This window comes from Seriola aureovittata, chromosome 6, assembly GCF_021018895.1.
Source record: "Seriola aureovittata isolate HTS-2021-v1 ecotype China chromosome 6, ASM2101889v1, whole genome shotgun sequence".
Classification (NCBI taxonomy): domain Eukaryota; kingdom Metazoa; phylum Chordata; class Actinopteri; order Carangiformes; family Carangidae; genus Seriola; species Seriola aureovittata.
Genome location: NC_079369.1, coordinates 15,949,648 through 15,975,334, shown reverse-complemented (window position 1 = coordinate 15,975,334; position 25,687 = coordinate 15,949,648). Strand labels below are relative to the sequence as shown.

Below are 25,687 nucleotides of genomic sequence, written 5' to 3'. Positions count from 1 at the left end.
TCATCAGTGATCAGTACAATGTAACCTGAAAGCAGAGAGAGGAAAAGGTGCTGCCAGCAATGTCACATCACCTTAATGCTTAATTATTACTCTTAACAACAGTATGAATCACATCATTGCACTCCACCCTGTTGTGCTTTCCCACCTGCCTCTTCACCACGCTGACTGTTTCCAACAAAAACAAACTAAACAATATCAGACATACCACTTCCAAAATCTACACCTGACCCCTTAGACCTCAACAGCAGAGCCATTACACACACTCAATCAATCACTTATGTCAGATACAGGACTTTAAAAACAGAGGAGGGCTTTGTCCATTCTGCCATGGCAGCCCAAATAAATCTATATATCTATCCATCTCTCCCTGTAGTAACCTAGTACTATAAATTAAGTAACAGGGTGCAGGAGTAAACAGATTGCAAGTATCTGGCAGTAATCAGTGACATCAAATCTGAAGTGTTTATCTTGAACGCTAATCATAATTGTTCATGAGAACTTTAATGAAGATTTAAGCATGTCCCCAAATCAAAAGTAATCCAACTGGAAAATTCAATAACTTTATAGCAGGTAATAGGGAATTTATTTTACACAGCAGAATACAGGTGACATGTCACACATTTATTTAAAACCACTCAAAAACGTATCAAAATCAATTACCATTACAACAAAAATGTAGTAATGAACATAAATACACATCACAACACCTGGAAAACAGGTTAAAAGGTACAATGCAAAATTGCTGGATTTGGACATTAACACAATTTCAAGTTTTTTGTCAGACATTGTATGGACAATAGTCGACTGTATATCAATAATAATAATCTGTTTTTAATATCATTTAAAAACATACACTAGCCTGACAAGTTATGTCAGGACCTGTGTCATTCTTGTAAACATTTCTGGAGCATAAGTTAAACAAGAGCAGCTACTCTGATATGAGCTAATGTTTTATATTTGAAGTAAAGCTGGTACAATTATTTATTCATGTGGGCAGATATTTTTCCACCAGTCAAAAATCAATATATACAGTACGTAGTGAAATTCAGAGGATTATAGATTTGTAGATCAAGATGAGAACTTTACGAATGAGGTTTTGTGTTACCATTACTGAAAAAAAAAGTCTTTGTGGTGCCTCATATGAGATTAATTAATCCCTTTGCGGTAATCACAGAGAGATTAATAAACATTTTTATCTCCATACCTGATCATATCAGGTTTCCTAAACTCTTAATCCTCTGTTTACATGTCATTAAAAACAACTAAAACTATACTGTGCTTAAGTTTGAACGCTTCATCTTGTCTCCAGCTGTAAGTGATGATATTGAGGAGTTATCCACAAAAAGAGGCATCTCTGGGATGTGTGCCAACTATCCTCTTGATGAGAGACTGGAGAGACTGATGGCTTACTAAGGCTACAAGGTGCACAGGGTTGCACGGCTGGGGGTTGTGATTATTGTCTGACCTCATATTATGTTACAGAAGGAAGTCTGTGCTGAAGCCGAAGGGGGGAAGAAAATGCAGAGCCACAATCCTTCACATTGTTCCTGCCCCTCCTCCTCCTCCCTCCTCCCTCCTCTCCCTGCCGATCCTCGACCATCTCTGTTGCCCTGACCCTGATCATAACCTGGGGGGATGATGTTACAGGAAGCCTGATGCTCCAGGGGAGATAGCGCTACTCCACGGTGACAGCTCCCTCTTCACCTCCTCTTTGACTGGCTGCCTGGAGGAGGAGAGAGATGGGGGAGGGATATGGGGTGGTTGGGGAGAGAGATGGTAGAGGACAGCCAGATTACAACTCATCAATAAAAAGCTCATATTCTTGTGATATAAGATATGTGACATCTAAAAACACTCAGCTTGGAACAGTTATTTATGTCTGATATAGTTTTTCCACAAAAAGTTATATTATCTTGTTAAAAGCTCTTAAAAGAATATCTTTTCCAGAATCTATGAATATGATTTTTTTTTGTTTTCAAAGGTTTACCAGCTGGTAACTCTCTTACTTCGTGTATGTGCACCGGAACCTAGATTTTAGTTTAATCATAGCCCTCCTACATAAAAATCTGATTTCCTCATCACATTTATCATCCAGGGCCAGAGTGACAGTCCTAAGAGATACTACTGCACTTCCTATAGCTCCTCACAGGGACCTGTCATCACGTGAAGTCAGCGTTGTCAACATGACTTGGGTAGAATAATGCAGTTTTTTCCATCCTCCCCACATGGCATGGCAGCAGCGGTTGCCTCTCCTTGTTTGCGCTGGCTGAGTGGGTGGCCCACTCAGCTACACAAACGCACCCTCTATCTCTCCTCAGCGAAAAGGAGTGTCTCTGTCAGTCACAGCGGATGCCTTTACCAAATGTGGGGGTCTTGCCTCAGCGTGCAGATGGTGTTTCCTCCCTGCAGCCAGACTCCACCAAGCAACAAATATTACACATAATAACAGTTGACAGTCAGCAGAAGTTGCTGTGAAAATAAACTGAAAAGATGGTTATGGGCTCAAACTATGGTCAATAAGATTTTGATCTTGTAAAGTGAAGTTCACTGATGTCAGTGGTGACGCTGTGAAAAAAGAAGTGCTTTTGTGAACATCTGTTCACAGACACAAATCAGAAAACTGTGTAAAACTCAGCACTCCAAGTACGAATTTTGATCTTGTCTTTACACCTGAATCTGATTGGCCAATGAAAATCCAATCACAAAGCAGAGTGCAATCAGAGGGAAGGTGGTTCTGTTATCTTCATCTCCGCTGCAGGTCCTTAAAGGTGTCGTAGATTTTTAAGATGGATGACTGTGTGGGCTGCTCCGCTACCTGTACATACACAGCATATTAAATGTTTACCATTATTTTCTACAGCATCTGTAGAAAATAATCTTTTAACAGATTTTTTCTAAAAAAAAAACCCAAAAAAACCCCTGAATTTTATCAAGCAAAACAAATAAAAGCAAGAGCTTCCAGGAAGCATACCAATAAAAGCAACAGAAACTCACAGTGAAACTGGCCTTATTTTGTTTGCCACGCCATGTGCGTATGCTTATTTCCCTTTAAGCAGAGCTATGATTAAGTGACTTCCTTATGAATCAATAGATGTCTGACACTTGCCAGACCTCAAAAGTACAACACACACAGGATGTGGTAGCTTTGAGTGACCATTAGGCGCTATTACATGCTTTATGGTAAGGGTACCCAGCGTAAGAGCCGGAGGTAATCGCTCATCAAATGCAATTAAGATGCATGAGAGCATCGGGAGATGTTATCACCCAACTAAGAGCACCAGAGCAACTGATCAGGCCATCTTCGCTGCAATGACTCAACTTGTATGTTAAGGATGTGAAGTTGACAGCAAATAAATACGGGACCGTGGTTAGGTTGGGCTGACTGGTGCCTTTGTTCAACAAAAAGTAACAATTTGGTTTTCACATTTCATAAAAGATGATTTTGTTTTTTTTAATGTTGTGTAACAGTGATGAGTGACGTATTGTTCTGTTTGCAGAAATTGCCACCTGAACAGACTTCAGCAAACTAAATTTATACTATGATTATTGTTATTGTTATTATTATTATTGTTAAAGGATCTATGAGGTTGTTTTATTTTTGTCACCTGATAAGTGAGTGGTAGAATACTGACAGCTACATAAACACAGAGTTTAAGCTTTGAAATAAAGTAACAGTAGATTTTGTTACAGACTTCCAGTTAAAACTGCTGAGATCCTCATGTGTAACTCTAACCCTGAGCTGCAGGGAAACAGAAGCATGATTTGTCATTATCATTATAAATTCCACTGCTTTTGTGTACACTTCTGGTAAAACAGGTTTGTAAAGAAGGAGGAAAACTACAATATTTCACAGATGTAAAACAGGTGAGAGACGGAGAGGGAAAGAGAAGTGCCAAAAATGATATAATGTCATGAAGCTGAAGCTCAGACAAACTATGACACTGTGGCATATTTATATCATTCAGCTGTCAGACTTTACAGCTCTTGCTACTGCCGTAACACTGAAAATTTCCCGGCTGCGGTATCAATAAAGGATTATCTTATTTATGATGTAGCTTATCAGATATCATGTACAGAGCTGTATAGACATATAACAGTCAGCCTCAATCCTGTGCTTATTTCAGCTGATGGCAATGTTGGCTGAAATGATGACTGATATTGACTGATATAACTGGTAGAGGTTTTACTGTAACATTTAGCTATCTCTTCAATACCAATGGTTATATTACATCATCACAAGCAAAGCTACAAATCTATGAGCACGACTGCTTTATGGTAATATTGCATTTAGAGGACTCTTGTATCAATGACTTTGTCAGATGTGCCAGATTAGCCTTAGTGATTATTTTCTGTGGTTAGATTGCCAGTGGAATTTATTTTTATTTATTTATTATGTCACAATATTAGTATAGAAATATAAAATGTCAAATGTCAGGTGGCGGCTTGTCAATGCAAGATTTTTTCCCACACACAGATTTATTACCCACACCTACCCATTGTTCAACTGGCATGCTGGAAAAATGGGACAAGGACTGATAAACAGTCACAGAAAAGTTCCTGATGTCCACTCAGACAAGCTTAGTTCATCTTGAATTACAACTGAGTGTTTCGAAGCCAACTTGCTTTTCTTATAAACACTGGACTTCCAAATCACGGCTGGCTATTTTCCAATGTGACTGGCAAAGTAGACAAAGTTACCAACTGGAGCCAAAATTCACCAACACTGGCTGGCATCCCGTGTTCATTTCCCACCCTTAACATATGCTTACCTCCACTTTGGCGTCCCCCTCCTCCTGTGGAGCTGGCAGAGGAGCCTGGCCGGCTGCTCTGCTGTGGCTCCGACTGAGAAAACTGGGGGGCCAGAGCCAGGCCGCGAGCCTTGTTCTGAGCCTTGTTCTGGCTGGCTGCTGTGTCAGGTGTACGGGGAATTTTGGGCTGGCTTGCAAATGCAGGGATATAATCACCACTGTTGACAGGAAACAGAAGAGGAAGCAGGAAAAGAAATAAATGATGAGTAAAGCTTTATAATTTTTTTATTTACTTTTTAATTACAGCTCTGATTTCTCACTTGCAAAGGTTCAGGTCATCTTTTTATCTGATGTACAGTCATGAAATCAGATATCATAGTTGTCCTGGGTACTTTACCAGCCTTTTACAAGATTTTTGTCCTTGAACCTTGATAGCATCACTTGTTTCCGTCGACCGCCACCATTTCTGATGATAGCGTGCAGATATCAGCAGGATCATCTACAGCATACAAGTTCTTTAGGTGCTGATTTATCTTGTATTATAATTCTATAATATTGTGATTTTATTTATATTTAATTAAATTTTTTCATTTATTTTACATTTAGTTTAGAGACAATGCAGGTAATTTATGCTATGAATATAATAATAATCAATATTATTAGTAAGAGGTGTAAAATAAGAGACAGTGTGCCTTCAGTTTTAAGATTTCAAGATACATATTTGGGAATGATCAAAGCAGATCTTATAGGCACGTTTCAAGAGTCCAATGTTTCTTCCCCAGCAATTCACTATAGATATGATATTTAGTGAGATGCACTTGACTGCTGTTTGTACTTGACTTTGCCATATCATCATTCATAGCATTGCCAGTGTTTTTACTTTCTGTTCAACCTACTAGGTAAAATAGAACTTTAAAGGTAAAAGTTAAATACACAGTAAAATTACACTGTATTTTGCTGATAATTTTCATCAGCTGATAAAATAGTAAGCACTGGAAAAAAGGCTTTATTGTGTGACTAAAACCACAAATAGGAAAATGTTCCAGTGAATCTGATGAACAGGATCACAGCGAGCAAATGGCACTTCTGCCTGCAGCCACACACTGAAGGCCCAAACTCAATGTGGTTATCAGCCACGCACCAAATGACTTAAATCCTGTGGAGAAATACTATACCCATACTATACCCATATCCTACCCTTAAAGTCAGCAACTTGAGCAGCAACAGGGTGACAAGAAAAACTTTCATGTCTGAATGAAAAAAAAAACCTCACCACAGGTGTAACTTTGTGTATCTGAATTAGTCTGAAGCAGAGCTTTGCTAAGAAATAAAAATAAGTGTTCATTAACAAAGGCAAAAACATGCTCATTTGATATTTGCCCAATTGTATTGCTGTATTGCTAAGATCCTATTCACCTAAATATCTATGACTGTCCTGAAATCTCTTCTCACTATAAAAATCATCAGTCTCCAGACTGGGGGTGAGATGAGGCTACTGAAGTCTGACTCAGCCAGTCTGTATTGTAGAGGTGTTTTACATTCCTGGAGGATGGGGGGGAGGATAACTGAAGTGGTTCCCTGGGTCTCATTACTGTTGGTGGGATTCAGGAGTCAAGTTCCTCTGGGATTTTAAAGAAGAGGAGAAGCAGGGGAAGATTCATTGAATAGGTCTCTTTGTGGGCACTGCTCGTTTAAACGCATGTCACAGTCTCAGAGACCAGCTTGGCAGTGCTGAGTCATCGATCGGTCGAACAACACTCTTGCCAAGTCTCTCCATAGACACACAAATACACTGACACACATCTCAGAGTTTTGCAGGAAGCTCGGCTGAATCTTTTTGCATAATTTCCCTGATCCTGAACAAAATGTAGACTGTAAGACTCCCCATTGTGTTATTACAGTTTTTATATTATTGTTGTGTTCAAGTGTTGTTGTGCGTCTTTTGAAGTCAAATAAATAATGTGTGTAGTTAATGTTTGTGTGTCAGTTTACCTGGCAGAGTGTCCATTGTGTTCCTCCCGGAAACGACCTTTTGCAGCTCGCTCTTCATACGGCCCGTCCAACTCTGACTCCTGGGACAACCGGCCACACTCTGAGTCTGAGTGTGTTTTTGTGTGTGACAGAGAGGAAGGAAATATTAGAGCTTCATCACACTAATTTTGGATTCATACCAAAATGGCTGGCTTCCAAATCTAAAATGAACTCAAAACTTTAATAAAACAATACAGGTGTACTGTTATACACTAACGAACACATGAGCAACAACTTGATGCCATGCTGACATGGCTTGTTTTATGGAAAGCCAAAATGCGTCATTAGCCATTTGGTGCCCATTTTGCTGAGTCTTTATCCCTTCTGCTTTCTGAGGAAGTTACTGGAGCTTCCTTGCCTGGAAGTGCCTCATGTTCCTTGTGGACACTGGGCATCACTTCAAATAAATACAATATAAATCAAATAAAGAGCAGCAGGTGGAAGGGAAATTAAATTGTCCCACAAATATGCAGTTGATTTACAATGTGCACAAAGTGTATTAAGCATGAGAAATCTGACTGCAAACATCTGATGAACAGCCACAGCATTTCGGCATGGTCACAGCAGCATTATTTTACTATTTTGAATTTCTACTTCTAGTCAATGTGCAAAAAGCATTCGAGTATTGATACACAGAATTTGGAAGATGTACACAATACACAAAAATGCACAGATCTACCCACCGATGCTGTGACGTAGAGAGTCAGCAGTGCTGGGGCGACTGCCGGAGTGCGTAGGAGGTCTGGAGCTGTATCGGGAAGGAGGTAGGCTTCCTTCCTCGCTCTTCTGTCTGCTCAGAGGGTATTCCCTATCCCCGCTAACCTCACCTCCCTGACTGCCAGCTCGATAATCCCTACACATGACACATAAACACAAACAATATAGCACATGTTTTGTAGGAACGTGCATGAGGACGTTCACATTATCACATCTTAATGGCTTTATTGCCCTTCATCTGTGTCAAGTGAGAAATACTGTATAATAATTAAAGATTAGTGTTACTATCGTTAGTAAGTCATAAGATTGTATAAATTACTTCCTGTGAGTTGATACAGTCTTATCTCCAGGGCACTGATCCCTCATTGCTGTCATATCCATTACTCTAAAATAATACTGTCTTTTATCTGTGTTGTCTAGCTTACAGTTTGTATTGACAGTGATCTGCCTTTCATTACAAAGAAACCCCCGTTCCAGTCCCCTCCTGCTGACTCATTAACAATAATGTCAGGCTTTGTGGTGATTAATGGCAAAATATATTTTAACCCATTCTTGCTATGACCTACTGCACTAGTTTTAACGGCTATAGGAACTTCATTATCCATGTGGTTTAACAAAAGGGGCAGCAAAATCATTGTCAAAATGACCTTTAGGTTGAGCTAGGAGCTATTTGTGCTGTTGTAAATGGGTCAGCCTTGAGAAGGAAGAGGCCAAATGTCTGGTGTCGCACAGATGCTTTGCATGAGCAGGTCAGCTTAAGGCTAATTTGGACTGTCTGACAGTACCTGTGTGTGTGTAAGTTACTTACACTGTGTTGATATTACGATGAGAACTCGGTGTGACTGGTCGTTGTAGGGGCTCATCAACACTTGGTTGCGGCAGAGGGGTAGACTTTCTCTTCACTTTTGTCATGTTGGTCATAATCTACAAACCACAAACACAAGATTAGTTGCATAGTAGCAACACAGGTTTGAAACAGGGATACCAAAAATCCTTAAAGCTATAATAAAGCTATAATATGCAAGATGATAGCATATTAGCATAATGACATGAAATCTTGCAATTTCCCAGGGGCTCAAATATTGTGTAATGTCCTGTAGTGTGCGCGCGCACACACACACACACACACACACACACACACACACACACACACACACACACACACACACACACACACACACACACACACACACACACACATTTTCAGATCCACTTTTTTAAGGTATTCTTTCCTTTAGCTGCTTCATCTTGATGCAGAAGGAATTGTACAGCAGACACAATCTGCAGACTGCCAGCCTTTAGTGAGTAACTGATGTTGTTTCCTTAAATGTGTATAGGCTTGAACTTGGTGCCTGTTTAGCTACCAACAACTTGCTTGATTAAGTTGTGCAGAGTGATATTATACTCTCTTACTCCCAGGTACTCAGTGGTGAGAAGACTCTCCCCAGACAGTTCCCTGGGCTGCGGTTGGAGAACTTCCTCTTTGTCAAGGTCTGTCTCCATTAAATCCTCCTGTAACAAGATAATGACAATGAATCAGTTAAAAAAATACATAATTTGTGGTGGACATAAGTATGCAGTGTCAATAATTCAGATTTTGTGATAATATACAATCAAATAATGAAATCAGTACAGCCAACAACATGGCCTCTGCTTTGTTTCTGCAACTTTTATGCAAAGCATCCCTGGCTTTAACACCAATATGTTATGTCTAATTTACTCAGCTATATTTAAAATGAACTTGTATGAAATAACATTGATGTGAGTTGCATACAATGCTTGGCACCAATCCAAAAGGTACCAACAAGAGAGCAGTGTAGTCTACACCTTTGGCAAGTGGGCAACATTATATCTATTCCCTGCTATAGCCATGGTAATTGGATAGGAGGTACAAAAAACACCAGCTCTGAGATCAAAAGAATAAAGGCACTTACACTCAAACCCTCAAACACACACACACACACACACACACACACACACACACACACACCCGCACGCGCGTGCACACACACACACACACACCTGAGGGACTGTAGCCATTCCCACTTTAACTTACTACCATATACCTTATCTTGATAACCCACTGTCCCACTAAATCCAATCTGCCAGGCTCATCACCCCCTACACACATGAACAAACACACAGGTGGGTGACACCCAATATCTGTGTCATACTAAGATTGCCATCTACGAGTTGGGGAAAGGTGTCAAATATGAGGTGTTCTTTTCTTGTTGTTATTTCTCTCACCCTCATTTTTGCTCTTTTGATTTGTTTTTGTTTATATATTCCTAAGGTTCTGCTGAACTAATGTGGAAATGAGAATATACTATGACGGTGAAAAACATCATCACATCATTGTCTAAAGAGAGGAGGACTTACATCATTGTCATCCTCTTCCTCTTCATCGTCTGATTCTGGCCCCTCTTCCTCAGCTGGGTGGAACAAAGGTCAACGATTAAAGTCAGTAAAACTTCCAAAAAACATAAGCAACAGATGTCATTCACTGCTTCACTTTGGAATATAATTCCAAAAGGCTCAATTTTCTGCTTTGTAAAGCACCTTCTAACATTAGATTGACTACTAGCACATCACTACTGTCAGAATCAGAATCACAAGGAATTTGTCTCCGGTTTTACAATGCTACTTGGTACATACATATAAATATAAATATATATACAGTTAAAAACAAGACAAGACAAGAGTGTTGGATGGAGACAAGAGTGTTGATATAATTATATTGTTGTATTTTATGTTTCAGGTATAAACAATGCTGCCACTAAACAACAGCTCAGACTGCAACTCTGCAAAAGAAAAAAACAATTATCGCAATATTTGAAATGATTGAATATTGGCCCATGCCTAGCATACATATTCATTAAGTATCTATTGTAACAGTAAATTTGAATTCACTCACCTGAATTCAGCTGCTTAATGATGAACTCAATCTGTCTGTTGAGGTCTGGGTTCTCCTCTTTGCTGTAGCATCGAAGAATCTCCTCTACACTCTACACACATGAGGGAAACACATGTCACACTGGTTTATGCACATAACTTTATAGCAGACAGACAAACGGAGGGGCCGTTGCTAGCTTCAAAATCAAGATCAGTGACTCAGTATTCAAAGGCAATATACACTGTAATAACATTTAGCTGTTGGCAAAAGTGCTCAATTCAGTGGGTGTGAGCTAATTATAATGCATTGTAAAAAAAAAAAAATATGGTCTTCAATTACATAATGATAACTGTCTGATGTCTGAGGCTTCCGCCTAAATATGATATTTGCTGGACAGGATGGACCCAGCCCCTTCCACATGCTCCTGCAGCTCCAAATGTCATTGCATGAAGAACAATTACATAAGTTTTGAGTCAGTTTGAAGCACTGACACAAATACAACCCACAGGCTCAGCATTATCTGGGTACAGTTACTGTGTCTTATGACTATGAACACCTGTTGGTTCACCATCAAACTGGCTGTGTGATGACTTGAAGGAAGACAAATGCAGAGCAAAAAAACAAACTGCGTCTGTTTCCTCAAAACAGGTGAAGACATTTAACTGCTATCTCACCATCTCTCTGGCTTCCTGCCTCACAGATGGAATACACAGGATACTGTACAGGGCTCCATTCACATATGGTCGGACCTGAGGAAAGAGACACAGACACAAACACACAACCTCTTTTTTTATGGTCTCAGGCCATATGGTAACAGATTGTATGAACATGTAGCAGCTAGAATGATACAAAGGATACAAAGAGGAAAAATACAATAGATGTGAAAACCAGTATATATATACAGACCTGTCTGCTAACATATATATACAGACCTGTCTGCTAACATAGACCTACAGTAATTATAGTAGGTAAAAAGATTTAAAGCAATAGTGAAGCTGAAACAGCTTGACAACATACGTTTTTTATAACTTATGATAAAAATGAACAAAGTCAGTGTTTATTTTTTTCTTACTTTCTAGGTCAGATTGTGATTAGATCTTAGTTTCCATTTAGTGCTGACAAATGCTGCCAACTGCACATCTATTGTTTTCTGCCCTATACTGCCCGTGTTGATATATGTTGGATCTATGTTTTATACCCTCTGTGAGTGTGTGCCTCCTATGTACATTGTGGATGTAACAGCTGTGTGCAACTGTTGATGGATGTGTGTATCACCTCGTGATTCTCATGTCCAAGGAGGTCAGTTAGAACCTTTAGAACATGCTTGGCGTTTTCTGCACACTTCCTTTTTCCTGTACAAAGACAGCAATCCAACACACATGCACAGACACACAAACATAGATACATGCTTCAATTTAAACAACCCAAAAGTCTTTTTCTGCTTATCCTACAATGAGTGGATAAACTTTCACTCAGATAAATAATTTCTTCCAGCCTAATATATTTAAATTTTCTTTGCATTTCATCTTCCTGTGTATTAAATAGTAAAACTGCTGATAAATCAAATGCAGTGCAGCATTTTACTATGGCAATTTTATAAAAAGCAGGCCCCCGAGCAACTGAGAAAAAAAAGTCTGTGTTCAGTGCGTATGTAAAGTAAAGGGGGCTGATGTGAACAAAGATACACTCTAGATATGATATAAAAGGAAATAAATAACAAGCTGTAAAAGCAAAATTTTTTTATTGAATTCAAACTTAAACAATAATGGCCTTTACTCTGCCCCTTAATCAAATCATCAAAAAGGAAGAAAGCTGGACAGAAAGTCCATGTGATTTTAAAAGAGATAAAATTGATTTACAGTGACATCATGGACTGCTAATATGCTCAGATTTTCTTCCATATTTTTCCTGCATGCACTTCATGAGACTTTTGATATAGTATTGCAAGGCCATTCGGGTACTGTATTGTATGTATCTTTAAAGGAATAATTTGACATTTTGGGACATACACTCATTCATTTTTTGGTGAAGAGCTCGATGAGAAGACTGATACCGCTCTCATGTATTGTAAATATTAGGCTATAACTAGAGGTATGGCTAGAGGCTATATATATGGTTGACTGGCAACTACTTGCTGAGTTTCAACTACTTGACTGTTTCTTGCTGTTGCAAGAAACAGTCCCAAAATGTCAGACTATCCATAAACCCACATTGGCCTGCACCTCTCTGTGTGTGCATTCCCCACAATTAGAAATTGTTAAATGTGGGTAAAATTGAATTGTTATCATTTAGATCAATTTTAGATCACCTTTTTCAAAATTCACTGTGCGTTTTTTCTGTTGGTCAGTTTTAAACAGCCACATTAATTGTACTTTGAAATATACATAAATACATCCACCGGGTTGAAGGGGTCTCAGAAGGGTTTGGTGTATGCTGTTATTCAAGCTCTATATACCCGTGCCTCGCCTTTACCTTTCGTGCGCAGACATAGGTTCATAAGCAGAGCTGCAGAATACTCCAGGGTGTAGTCAGTCAGGCAGTCTGAGTCTTGTAGCTCATCCACCAGCCAGCCTATCAAATCATCTGCTATCATAGCCGTCTGCTGGCTCCTCCTGCCAATACATGATGAGGAATGATGGATTTAAAGCAAATTAAACACAAATTTTTGTTTCCCTCAACATGACAAGAATTTTGGTTCATGCCTAAAAAGAATTGCATGTAAAGTTGTTATTGTAAAGGTTTCTGATCATCACATGTTAAGAGAAAATGTAATCGTCAATTTACCTGTTTGAGCCCTGTGTCACTTAAAATTTGAGAGACACAGGTTTATGATGATTCTAGGCCGTCTACTAGTCAAAGTAATAAGAAAATCTCACTTTGAGGAAGACATCTGCTCTCCAATTGATTGCTTTATGTAGTCTCCAAACATGCACACACAATTACAAATTATTTAAATCTATCCTGAGTAAGACTTGAAAAATAACTTAATTTCAACTGCCTCCTGACTGGTTGTTCAATAGAAAAACTGGTATGTAATCTGGTTTCTAAACATGCTGTTAAAATTTACCTGTGGATAAGGGCAGTGACTGGTTAGCCTCTAAGGAAAATGAAAAGGCAAGGCTTTAAAAATACACTTATTTTCAAATTTACCTGAGACTGAGTTTCTGCAGGGCCACTAGTACGTTCTCTCTCGACAGGGAGTCTTTTTCCTCCTTCCTGAGAGCCTCTGTCAGAAGTTTCAGAAGAATGGGGATTTGGGAGAGGTAAACCCGACCTACAAGCGTCAACACAAAACGGAATAATAATCAAGACTAATGTTATACTCTCACTGGACATCATACTCTGAAATATACAACAATGTTATTTCAACTTACAGGTATTTTCAACAATGAAAAGACATACCTAAATTTGGTAATTAACTTCAGGTACAACTGTGAACACTAGTGAGGACATTACAAATACAACAGCATTAACTCCTAAACTAAAAAACAATGGATAAAACAACCCCCACCTGTTACTGAGGAGAAATCTAGCTCCAGGGAGTTCACAAATGACCAATGTCACCTTACATTTTTTCTTAGTATTTAAGTTGTTCAAACCTTTTAAATTCAAAAACCTGTTTTCCTTTTCCAGTTGAGACTGATTCTGAAAAGACATTACAGTGATGCTACCACTTCAACTTTTCCCTGTTGTTGAGAATAATTGTTAACTAATTACTTTCTCATAAAATATTGTTACCATAACCACTTACTACGTAACAGTAAGTCATCTGTCTCAGCACAAATGATATTTTTCCTTAGAAGATGTCCTCCATAGTTACTGGCATGCTGCTGCTGCGGATCATTAGTGGTTTTTAAGATTCAATAAAAGGTCTTCCATGAATCTATATGTCCTCGAATGCATCCAGTTAGACAATGACTCATCTTACAAAAGAAATAATTATGCTTGACCAAAATGTACTGGCAGTTGAGCACTTACCCTCTGCAAGGGAAGCGAATGCATTGATGAGACGAGCCATGTATTGGCGGACAATCTCGTTCTTCGACCTCATTAAATGAAGCACAGATTTCTATGAAAAAACACAAAATGTAAGGTACTTTAAAACTATCTTTAGTGCTAACAAGCACAATCAGTAATATTTTATTGGTACTTTGAACAAAATGATCATAACTTATGAGCAGGCCTTACAAGTCCTGCTGATTTATGCAAAACACTCGTGTTATCTCAACAGCTGCCGATATTTCAAGATTTAAAAAAAAGGAAATTTGGACTGTGAAAAATAATTATGAAAACTGATATAAAACTAAAATTATATATAAAAAAATATACTGTAGCTAGTGTTGCCAACATAGTCAGTGCCTTTTATATAGTGAATATAGAGAATGTCTTACAACATTAGTATTTTATGAACACCCAACAGCACCCTTATTGTACCTTTGCTGGACAGTTTGTCACTTTATACAAAAATGAAAATTTGAATGAAGCATTCTAGCATTCTATTAATATTTTACTTCTAGTTCAAGTGGTATGGCTTAAGAAACCACCCAAACAGCTTTATGGAGCTGGCCTGGTCAAACCTAAAAGGGACATGATGGCCCGGCGATGTAAAACCCATCGCATTGGGTAAACTCACTTTTCAAAAGTCATTTTCGCTTTTGGCTATTGTTGAACACAGAACATTTATGGTTGTGATTTGATTACAAGAAACTGACACCCTACTACTGTTATTGTGGCTCTCTACAGTAAATGACCCACGTGTTGTTCAGAGGTGGCTTGGAGCACCGTGGCAAGTACATGGACAAAGAACTCATCTGTGAAGTGAGGATCATTTACTGTTCTGTAAAGGGATTATCTTTAACATGGCGCCCCACAGCTAAAGGCTAGGTGAAGGGAATTTGAAAAGAAAACAAAAGAAGAAAAAAAACAACAATAAAGCGTGTAAGAAAGAGATTCTAAGGCCTCTGAAAACCTTTTGAGAAGGTGAAATCTGGAATATAATGTTTCTTACTCCGCGCCTTTGTTAAGATAAAAGGAGAAATTGCTCAAGAATGGTACTCAATCTGGAACATTTCATACAAAGTCTCAGATGAAAAGACTTACATTGATAACATTTTGGAAATTTGGATTAATTGCCAAGACAATGATTAGGTACAAGTGGCTCTAACTATAGATGACTTAACCATAGAATACATGATGATGGCTAAGGCATTGTTAGTACAACAAATATTTGAAATGGTGGAACTCTGTTAACATTATTTTATTGTATAAAAGATCTCCGGTTGATGAAACAATTTATGGCAAACATTTCTGTACAGATTTTTGTGACGTAATAGAAACAGTGCGTCCCTAGGGGATACATCCAGCTCCAAACCTCTCATTTTGATGTTTGTGGTACATATTGACAGGTCAGTGATAATGATCACACAACAGCCACATGTGGGTGGATTTACATTCTTCCATTCTTAAAAGATATTTATCAAAGTATAAAGGGATAGCATGTCATTTGGACAGCATCCCAGACGGATATGGATGATATCTGAGATGCTATGTCTGGTTTGTCTCCTGTCTATGACCTTCACCCACATTGTAACATTAAGCTGATAGTGAGAAACAAACCTGTGTGCACCCAGCAAAGGTGCCAATTCACCAGCTCAGATGTGCATGAAATCAGTGCCTTGGGATTAATTATACAGAGTGGCCAGTGGACAAGAAGTTATTTTTTACTTTGGCTCTGATGACTGCATGGAATATAGTTTGGGCTTTGAAATGTGGGGGAAATAACCTACATAATAAGAAAATCTTTCAATGATGTAAATATTGTTGCTTAAAAATTATTTTCAAAGATAAGTAAGTTGACCCTGATCACATGAGTTTGCATGGCAATGGAAGATCAATCACTGGCATTTTCAGTTTATGTCAGAGGCCATGATTTAGACGGAAAACCTGCACTACAATTAACAATATGAAAAACAGCACAAAATGCGATTACAATAAAAAGGTCTAGGTCCCACCTGTTTAGTGCTGTAGCGTTCCAGCAGATCATTGCTGATATAGGCTTGAAGCACGGTGTCTCTCTGTTCACCGGGGAGTGAGCGAGTCAGTCTCTAAAAAAACGTGAGAAACAAACCCAACAATGAAGTCTCTAAATAATACAAACTGACTGTGAATAGTACTCTCCTCTCCTTCATACTTACAAAATGCTGTACTTATGAGGCGCCCTTGAGCAAAACATAGCTATATTGGACTGCTATGTAATGGATTGCTTTGCTAGCCTGCCTTAAAAATATTATATAAATCTAACACCTACTATATATTACACTGACCTCCCTGTAACATGATGGCTCGTATTACTACCAGGGGCACAGTCTAAATAAATAATATACTGTATAGCTCTGAAGAACAGGAATGATTCACGAAGGCTTCACTACGGATCGGGAATTGATTTGATTTCAACGACTGTAATGACTTTTCCCTTTCAAGATCATTATTAATACCCTAATATTTTACTATAAACATACAACCACAGTTTAATCAGCCCCAAATAATGTTTAGCACTCGATAGCAAAACAAAATAAAACACGCTTGCAAGGACAAAAGTCAAAAAAATATGGACTACAACCTTAAGAGAGTGGGAAAAGGCAAGATGCAGTGGCTGTAGACATTAAAGACAAATGACTGTGAATGTGTGCAAAATGTGACACCTGACATAAGAGGAATAGGATTATGAATCAACTCACCCAGCGCAGTGCCTGAAGCAGCAGGGACGTGAGTCTGTCTGAGCCTTCAACCAGGTCTTTCTTCAGCTTCTCATAGTCCAGTGAGGGCAGCATTGGCACCTCCTTGGATCTCCTGGAGATTAATCAAAGAGACATGTCAGCCATGTTTTGTCAAGGCACTCATCAAACCCTGACCAGCAAAAAGCGCAGTCAAATTTAACACTTACTGTGGTGCAATGGATGCTCGTAGCATAGAGGAGGCCTACAAGAGAGAGCAAAATCGAGAAAGAAGACAAAGAGAAGCAGTATATATATATATATATATATATATCAGAATTTGATTATTTCAGACCACATTTATCACATTTCTATTTTAAAGTGTGGAAAACATAACCCAAGCGACTGTTCAAACTAATTCTGTCACATTCCATCGTTGTGTCTCTCTGGCTGCCATATTTACCCAGTAATGTTCTCCATCTAAAAACAACCAAGTTAGCTACTAATAAGTCATTAGTATTTTTTTGGACATGCATACATCATGCTTGTTGTACATGCTGAATCCCCGGACATACAGTATAGTGCTGTTTGGCAACATTGCCCATGCAGTCAGTGACAAATAGGAGATATTTCAACAATTTTAAACTATCACAGAGGGCAGGTTAGTATGAAACAGCCCCCCCAAATCCATTTTCACACCTCAGTTCACTTGTACTCTCGGCCTGTATGTAGTTATTTGAGGAAAAAGGAAACAGAGGCTTCTGAACAGTATAGTATAGTGGTGGGTGTGTATGTTAAGGAAAACTAATTACTACTGTTTTTCAGTATTGAAAGGGGATTTTAAGACTTGACATCGAATCTGAAGCCTGGGTGGTTCGGTTTAATGGGAGCAGCGTAAGGTCAGGGGAGCGGTCCGTGACGTCTAAGGTATCAGGTGGTGTAGCCACATTTTTGCTTTGGTGTGCAGTAGGTAATACAGAAGTGGGGGAGAACATTGAAACCAAGATTCTTCCCCAAATTCCTTTCTGTCTAAACATTTCAGCTGCCCTGACGAAAGCTGAAGGACATGGGGAAACGTTTCCCTGAGACATTTGACACTGATCTAAGGCCTGATTAAGAATGGCATCCAACTTAGGTTCATCACACATGCAGTATATATTATGGACAGCGAGTATTCTCAGTCTCTACAGCAGCTTTATAATAGGAGAATATAGAAAGAGTGGGTTCAAACTCAATCATTTTTTTGCAACAACGTCAGAAGGACGTAAAAAACTGCACAGCAAAATTCTCCCATTTTCAGTAAAACTTTGATTTTAAGGTCACATTTGCGCTCAGATTTCAGCTGGCCACCTACACAAAGCAAAGGCTTGACCTGAATTCTCTGACAATGCACAGTTTACATAAGAGGTGCCCTTACTCTCTTCACATTTTTAGTGTGCCTTCTCACTATTTACTCCTTTGTGACACTGGGGACAACTGAAGGCCATCTATTGTTGATATTATTGTCTAAGTAGACGGCTCTGCTCCTTGGTCACATCCAGGTTTTATCCTTTCAGCAAGCTAAACCATAGCAGAGTAGAAAAAAAAGAAAAACGTCCGTGACAGCCATTTCAATAATATGAAGGCAGAAAGAGTCTGATAATTATAGTCAATTATGGTGTTATGTTGCGATAAGTGGAACAGATTCTTGCCTATGTGAGGACAAACATGGTCCTGACTCAGCTCTCAGCCACAACTGAAACAAAATGCTTTTAATCCAGGTTATCAGGAATATTGACCATTGTCCACAAGCTCCTGACAATCAGTGGGAAATTAATATTAACTACTAAACGCTGCTAAGCAAATGCTGTGGCTGTTCATTCTGTTCTCGTTAAACAGTTAAAGTCCTGTTCTGAAATTCCATGGAAATTATTTAAATTAACATTATTATATTATATGTTTAACCTGAGTGCCTGCTATTAATGGTTTTAAGAACCATCACAATTAAATAAAGTGTTCTGGTTATGTCTTTTCAAATGACTGTAACTTGATCCACCCTGTCTGACAACCTGGGCGTGAGAGAAGGGCTTTTACATCAAAGCACCTTGTGTTGGCCATTCTTGTCCTGTCACAGCATCTGTCCAAATTCTTTCACAAACTGTAACGTTAAACAAATAGTAAGGGGAGAAAACTGAAACTGACAGCGTTTACCTTAAAAAAGAAGACTGACAGCCGATAAGCAGAGTTGAAATGAGGAACAATGACTGTAGTCTTTGGGAACAAGTGAATTTAATGATGAGGCGCATCCTGAAAGAGAAGCTCTTGTTTGGCTGAACAAGTAGCCTGACAAAAGGGGTCATTCTAACTATAAACAAGGCCAAACTTTAAACTAGGACAATCTAGTAGGAAAATGGCAGGGGGTATAGACTGGGTACAAAGGCAGGCCAAGAAATGTATAATTAGTAAAGAAATGGGAGGCAGACATAAAGACAAGGAGAGGAGAAGGTAGAGGAGACACGGCGAGTTGCAAGCAAGATGAGAGGTGAGGACGTGAGCGGTGACATGAAGTAAACTTGAAAACATATGAAACTTACATAGCCATCATCATAGGGACTCATAGAGTAATATCCCTTTGTGGACAAAAGCATCACACACGCAAAAACACAAACACACAGAAAGAAGTTGTTCAGTTCAAAACAGAAAGAAACCAGATTTCACAAGCCAGAGTTCAACACAATGAATGCTACTGATAGTAAGCGAGATTGTCGAGGTATCAGAGTTTTGAGTAATTCTCCAGTTTTTTTATGTATCTGTGTCATGGAGCCACACTGTAACAGCTATCAAAAAATGACAACAAGGATAAGTTAGATAAGATATGTTTCACCAGCTATTTGCTGCTTAATTTATGATGCAATCAACCATAAGGATAATTTTTATTCTAACAATTATACTAAGGTAGATTTAAAAAGTGCTTGATGAACTTCAGATTTTGTGGTGTTTGGAATTGTTCGTTTCCACTATTCAGAGTTGTGCCATGTGTATCTAACTTTCCAACAAGCCTTCCAAACAACTGTACTCAACCAGGATCCAGTTGACTTTTTCCAGGATACAAACTGAGGGATTATTACATGGCTTAAAGCTGGCTGCACAGTGGACAAAGCGGTACTTTGTGGCAGATAAACACACCTTTTTAAAATATCTTTTGAAATTCCTTTTCAAACACAACGTCGACTTGACCAGTATCTGTGACGTAATGTTCTGAGAGCAGTTTTCCCTGCTTGTATTTAGGTGGAAGACTGTGACTCCTATCAGCACTCCTCCCGACTTGACATTTTCCATGCTTTTACTAAAAGCATTGTGCCTTGAGGCCTTGTGTTTTTTATTCCTGAACCAGTAAGGTGTGAGGAGAGAAGGAGGAAGAAGAGAGGAGGCTGTGTGCTCTCACTCACAGTGCCAGGTCTGGTGAAGTCGGTGCTCTGTACCACGCTCTGCCTCATCTGGCTGCTGAACAGGCGAACACACACACTCTGCAGGTACTCAGGGGAGATCTGCAAACACACAGCATGCCCCTTGAGCTTTGTGGGTAGAGGGAAGAAGAGTAGGCTTTCCATTTTTGTGTCTCTGTTTAACAGCTGTGTCATGTAAATACAGAATGTGTATAAAAAATGTTTCCATACAGAGTATATTAACAACCATGTGTGTATACATACTGCATATGTGAGAAAGAACCTAATTAAAGCCTTTATGTGTCCGTTTAGTGTTTGTGTGTGTGTACCACTCATTAGCTCATTAGTGTTAGTGTGTGTGTCTTTTTGTGTGTGTTACCTTGTGCCCATCTCTGTGTAGTTTGTGCCTGTAGCTTGTGTGTTAGAATGTGTGTGTTTGTTTGCCCCACAGTCAAGCTGACCTACCATTTTTCCGCTGACAGTGGCTTCCAAAGAGTCGACCAGCTCAGCAGTGATTCCAATCAAGTTGTGGTAGTCGGCCTGCATCTTGTTGAATTTCCGAACGCAGCTGCCGATGCGTCGGTCTGATTCAACCAGTTGGAGCTGCAGCTGCTGCATGGCCTCTGCACAGTCACACACACATAGACAAAGGTTGCAGAAAACAGACACAAAGAAATACACTACATTCACAGCATGAGGGACATTCCTGTGTAACATAAGGTTAAAGTGTTTGTCATAAAATATGAAATGTTTCATTTGAAAATTCAAACAAAAATGAATGGATGGATGTTTATGTTAGTCAATATTAGTCAGTTGTCTATAAGAGAGCACTGAGTAATTATTAACCTCTATCTGCAACCACGTGCAACACTGACTTGCAATTTACTCACAAGAAATTTTCAGTTTTATTACAGAAAAATTAGTTAACAAATTAGAAATATGAATGATACCAATTATCTAGTGATGTATGTAATGAAAGCTGCATAATAAGGTCCACCCCTGTTAAGTGTGATCTGAGGATTTCAAAGAGTGAGGAGCTTTTGGTCCTTTCCAGAATATGGATTTGAGAGTTCAATGACAACCAAAAGAGTAACTAGCAGTAACTCGCACTGACAAACATAAGTTGCTGTGGTTTCTGTATTTTCACGATAGACATAATATGATGGAAGGGCAGATATAATGAATGCAATACACTGCAAAAAGTAGACTATTGAAGAGGGATAAATGTACCTTTAGTGCTCCTTCCACCCTCCTTCTGCATGACGTCTGTTAAAGATTACACACTGAAACTCAATTGAATACACCGACAGCTACAGACACACAGTATAAGATTATGTAAATGTCTTGCTTAAGTTTGACGTGACATAAGACAAACACACAGTATGTGTATCCTGCTTGAAGTGGGCAAAATCATCACAGAAACCATTTGTTTAGAATTAAGCTAAATCGGTTGACTGACTGAAGCAATATAAGTGTTCAATACTTGTTTGTTTTAAAGGAGGGATAGGCCTAGTTTACAAAAGTCAACCCACAGTTAATTTCACCTGTCAGTATGTTGCTGCCTGTTAAAGTGTTGGCACATTGAAAGATTAAGAATGCTAGATAACAAATTTGATTTTCCTTGGTCAGCCCTCAAGATAATAGTTGCCATGTTAAATGTCTATGCTTTGATCATTGGCCAGTAGGGACAGTGTTTAGTTTCATGAATGTGAAAGGAGGAAAGTCGATCCACTGGGTTTCCAGTAAAAACAACAATTTTTGTTATCCTTCACTTGCCCTTCTACTCTGAAGGGCTAAGCGTGAGTTAGTGTCACATTAGGTCGTGCCATGCTCAAACATAGCATGCATTTATAAATGCAAAACAAGACAGGATTTGGTTGTAGGATACGAAATGACCAGATCTGGGCAACAGTACGGCTTTTAACGAATTCTTTAGTCACCTACAGAAAGGCTTTTTATTTGAGATTTAAATGTCCAGCTCAACCAGGAGAAGGAATGGAAACCACTCTGTGCTTAGCCTGTGTTAAAAGCTCCAAGTTATTTCCCCCAAGATTTTGTTGTGTTTTCCCCACCAGCTGATTTATTATTTAAAGCCACTTTCTAAAGACCTTTGTGCCCTTTGTTCAGTCGACACAACTTTTAATTAATGTTGCTTAGTGAGCCACATCTGTGAGAACTGCCAGGTGCTGCATGTAGTTCTCGAGAGTTAAGAACTGGCAGTTTAGTAGGACACCACTGCCAATGAACCAATTCAATGGCAGTGTTGGACTGAGCATTTCATGGATTAAACAAATTGTTTTTCACTGTTACTATTTTGCGTTGGTGGCATGTTGTGTCATTTGTAATACAGACAGGTTCTGACACTATTAAATTTGCATAATTTGCATATTCATCTCACGCCACTGAAAGCAGCAAAGACAGTAAAACATAGACCGTATGTCATCACTTGATCTCAAAACAGAAATATAAAGTGACTCATCTGTACTCTGATCAGAAAGATATGAGAGGGTGCCATGATAAAGGATACATATAAATTCAGCAGCCGTGGGCTGTTGGACGGCTTCAGTGTCACTGACAGAAACTGTTCCAGCTTAGCCTTCAAATGTGGTATCCAGGAATCCTAAATATACCATTATATAGGTTGGAAGAGAATGTGGTTATGTTCATTCTGAAGGTGACACTGAGTAATAATGTTGCATGTGTAACAACTAGTTGACAATGACCAACTGGATAATGTTCCATAATCAGCCGAGCACCTGGAAAAGATCTTTGAAGGAGGGGTGGACAGTGGGGTTGGGAACGAAAGGCAAGGCATAGTAAGGCAGGAACTCTGTGGTCTGGCTTAGTGCTGCTCCTCGAGTCTCCAGGTACTGCTTGAAGTGTGAAATCCTCTCTTCAAACTCAGCTCTGTCCTGAAGACAGATTCAGGTACTCAAATGAATTGATTTATTTCAGGTTGCTCATTACATTATTAAAACACTTCCTCTGCTGAATAGACACATTCTCTTCAGTTACATGATTCTTTCTCTACCATCAACAAAAACTAAAAAAAAAAGCATCTGTCTTTAAAAAGTAAACCAAACAAAACAAAACATTGCATTCATATAAATATATAAACTGCAATGACCTACATAATGAAAGGCATATTACAGACAGATGACTATTTGTATGGTGCAACAGCCTTATCAAGAGGTCAGTGAGAAAAGCTTGTAGTGCAGCTTAGTGGACATTTTGCAAAATAGCAGATAATGATATTTAGTTTTACGGCACAGTTAGATTTCTTTGCAGATGCTCTCATAAAAAATGAATGCTCTTGTTAAATGAGAGTTTATAAAAAAAACGAAACAAAAAAAGTATGATCTACATACATGTCTACCAGGGTGCCTCCTCAGTGGGTAGATGGTGAAATGGATGTAAAGGTAGAACTCCAGGCTCTGGGCTTCTGCATCTGTGTCTTTTACCTCAGATGGAATATTCTCTACCCACAGTTCAAAGAATACCTTGTGATCTCCATCATCAAAAGAGCTAAGGAGGTCTTTCTAGAAAAATCACAGATAAAGAAGAATGGGTTGGGAAATGCAACAATTTATTAGTTTTTACAATAACATTATTTACATACGACATAATGATAATTGATTGATAAATATGTTTTAAAACAAGTGAGTTTGCCAGTCTCAACTCTCTGTACTCTGAAACATCCAATTCAGTTGTTAGGGACTACTCCATGAGGCAAGCTACTGAGTTTCATAAAAGTAAAAAAAAACATAGGATAATATTTCTCAGGCTGTAACAACTGCATATTAATAATTAGCAGTGTGTGGGCAAATTTCTGCTTTTCACCACTCTTCCTTTCATTCCTAGTTGCCACCTCTAAAAATAATCAACCAACCTGCAGGAGCATCAAGTTATAAGAATTGTATCATTTACCTGAATGACACGAGTCTTTGAGTCTCTGAAAGTACTTCCTTGAGGCTTTGAGACAAGCTTGCCTTTGCTTTTGCACTCCTTGTCGAAACTGTGCACTGTTTCTTCAAATTCCTCAAACTTAAGGTACTACAAAAGACACAAAACAAGCACAGGTGGCATTAACTCCACTGCAGAATGGAGCTGTGACTTCAAGTCATCAAAATTAAACAAGCTGCACAACTCTTCTCTCTCTCTATAATATCATGCTATATCCATAGTGGTTTCTTGAATAAAAGTTGTGCATCTTTCTTTTTTTTTTTTTTTTTTTTTTTTTAAATTTGAATGTGTTACCTCCTTAATCATCCCAAGAAGATCTGCTTCAGTTGCCAAGATGTCACCCATCTTGGCTGCCTCCCTGGAACTCATGTGAGTGCCCAAAACTTTCAAAACACCTACAAACAGCAAACACCTCTGCACTCATTAAATGGCATTTGTACATCCAGTGAGTATTCTGCAGAGCCTGCAAGGACATGACCGCACATTGCACTATTAATAATCATATGATACCACACAAAGAAGTTCATTGCTAAGCCCTTTTGTTTTAATAAGATGCAACTACTTTAAGAGTCTTTGTGTCTCAGTCTAAAACTCAGGTAAAGCTGCAATACAAAGGTTTTAGTAATATTTTTAAACAAATCACACACACATCCTACAGCTACAGCTTGAACACAGAAGTCAGATTTGCTCTGCTTTCGAATTTTAACATTATCTTCAACAGCCAAATTGAGTAAGAAAACATTTGGCAAGCTAGTAGCTACTTGCTGACAAGCTAATCAGTTACATTATCTGACGTCGAGGGTGGACAGCAACATCATCCTCAACATAATCATACATCACTTACTTGTTGATGAAGGCTTATGTCGCTTGCACCATGTTCATCCGTAACAGAAACCTGTACAATCCATTTTTGGCAAGGCTTATGGGCTTCATTTGCACTTAATGCTAGTCAGCTAACCATTAGCTAGCAACCGTACACACAGAGGACGCTAAAACACCTAGCAACCAAATGGTTGGAGAACGCATGCTGGAAAGTTGAGGTAAGTGTCGTAACACTGTACATGCTTTGGGAAAGCATGTCGTTTCATTAAAACCCTTTTATATACATTGTATAGTTCTACGACGAAGTGTTCTGCTTGTTTCTTATTTATCTAAAATGTGGTTATTACTGCGCGGACTCCTGAGTAAAATATCCCT

General features: G+C 38.8%; 1 protein-coding gene across 3 annotated transcripts; it reads right to left on the bottom strand.

The window, feature by feature from the left end:
- Nucleotides 1–556: 556 nt before the first annotated feature.
- LOC130171465 (lisH domain-containing protein ARMC9) lies at nucleotides 557–25,517 on the bottom strand. Of its 3 annotated transcripts, none has more exons than XM_056379495.1 (26): nucleotides 25,335–25,517; nucleotides 24,785–24,953; nucleotides 24,455–24,580; nucleotides 23,896–24,066; nucleotides 23,284–23,439; nucleotides 23,055–23,147; nucleotides 21,758–21,782; nucleotides 20,993–21,150; nucleotides 20,531–20,629; nucleotides 19,676–19,711; nucleotides 17,333–17,367; nucleotides 17,127–17,238; nucleotides 16,401–16,493; nucleotides 14,368–14,458; nucleotides 13,540–13,663; nucleotides 12,862–13,001; nucleotides 11,665–11,741; nucleotides 11,064–11,138; nucleotides 10,411–10,501; nucleotides 9,876–9,928; nucleotides 8,910–9,008; nucleotides 8,305–8,420; nucleotides 7,463–7,632; nucleotides 6,741–6,846; nucleotides 4,770–4,966; nucleotides 557–1,723 (listed from the first exon to the last, which is right to left on the bottom strand). In XM_056379495.1, exons 2-26 carry the CDS (start codon nucleotides 24,857–24,859, stop codon nucleotides 1,701–1,703), a joined length of 2,541 nt encoding a protein of 846 aa, XP_056235470.1. In that variant the 5' UTR covers nucleotides 24,860–24,953; nucleotides 25,335–25,517; the 3' UTR covers nucleotides 557–1,700. The 3 variants fall into 3 exon arrangements, with proteins under 3 accessions (XP_056235470.1, XP_056235469.1, XP_056235471.1); XM_056379494.1 differs by having other exon boundaries at nucleotides 24,785–24,885; nucleotides 25,335–25,516; XM_056379496.1 differs by lacking the exon at nucleotides 19,676–19,711 and having other exon boundaries at nucleotides 24,785–24,885.
- Nucleotides 25,518–25,687: the final 170 nt, after the last annotated feature.

Bases quoted from the DNA above. Each gene is read 5' to 3' on its own strand.
- LOC130171465 (XM_056379495.1), bottom strand. From the start codon at position 24,859: ATGAGTTCCAGGGAGGCAGCCAAGATGGGTGACATCTTGGCAACTGAA. The intron at 23,440-23,895 runs GTATGTAGATCA...ATCTGTCTTCAG, and splicing joins GGAGGCACCCTGGTAGACAT to GACAGAGCTGAGTTTGAAGA. The intron at 9,929-10,410 runs GTGAGTGAATTC...TGTTCCACCCAG, and splicing joins CATTAAGCAGCTGAATTCAG to CTGAGGAAGAGGGGCCAGAA.